The sequence below is a fragment of the Apteryx rowi genome, unplaced genomic scaffold (assembly GCF_003343035.1).
Source record: "Apteryx rowi isolate R43461 unplaced genomic scaffold, aptRow1 scaffold_451, whole genome shotgun sequence".
Taxonomy (NCBI): domain Eukaryota; kingdom Metazoa; phylum Chordata; class Aves; order Apterygiformes; family Apterygidae; genus Apteryx; species Apteryx rowi.
In genome coordinates this window covers 27925-28162 of record NW_020450707.1, presented here as the reverse complement: position 1 = coordinate 28162, position 238 = coordinate 27925, and the positions used below count along the sequence as shown (strand labels likewise).

At 76.1% G+C, this 238-nt stretch overlaps 1 protein-coding gene across 1 annotated transcript in view; it reads right to left on the bottom strand.

Annotated features, from left to right (window-relative positions):
• Positions 1-238, bottom strand: part of LOC112971746 (cytochrome b5) — a 13631-nt gene extending 13393 nt beyond the window's left edge. The window contains exon 1 of the mRNA XM_026077428.1: positions 37-238. Within this exon, the coding sequence (XP_025933213.1) occupies positions 37-174 (138 nt within the window). The 5' untranslated portion in view covers positions 175-238. The remainder of the gene's footprint in view (positions 1-36) is intronic.

The window sequence follows — 238 nt, the reverse complement described above, 5'->3', positions numbered from 1 at the left end:
GCCGGGCCGGGCCGGGACCCCGCCCCCCCGCCTCACCTCCTCCAGGAAGCGGGTGACATCGTAGACCCGCCCGTGGATGACCAGCCAGGCCTCGCGGCTGGAGTTCCGCCTGGCCACCTCCTCCAGGGTGAAGATGGGCCCGCCCGCCGGCTCCGCGCACCCCTCGGGCTCCATGCCGGCCGCCAGCCGCTTCGCGGAACCACGGGCTTGGCCTACGGCAGCCGCCGTAGCGATCGCC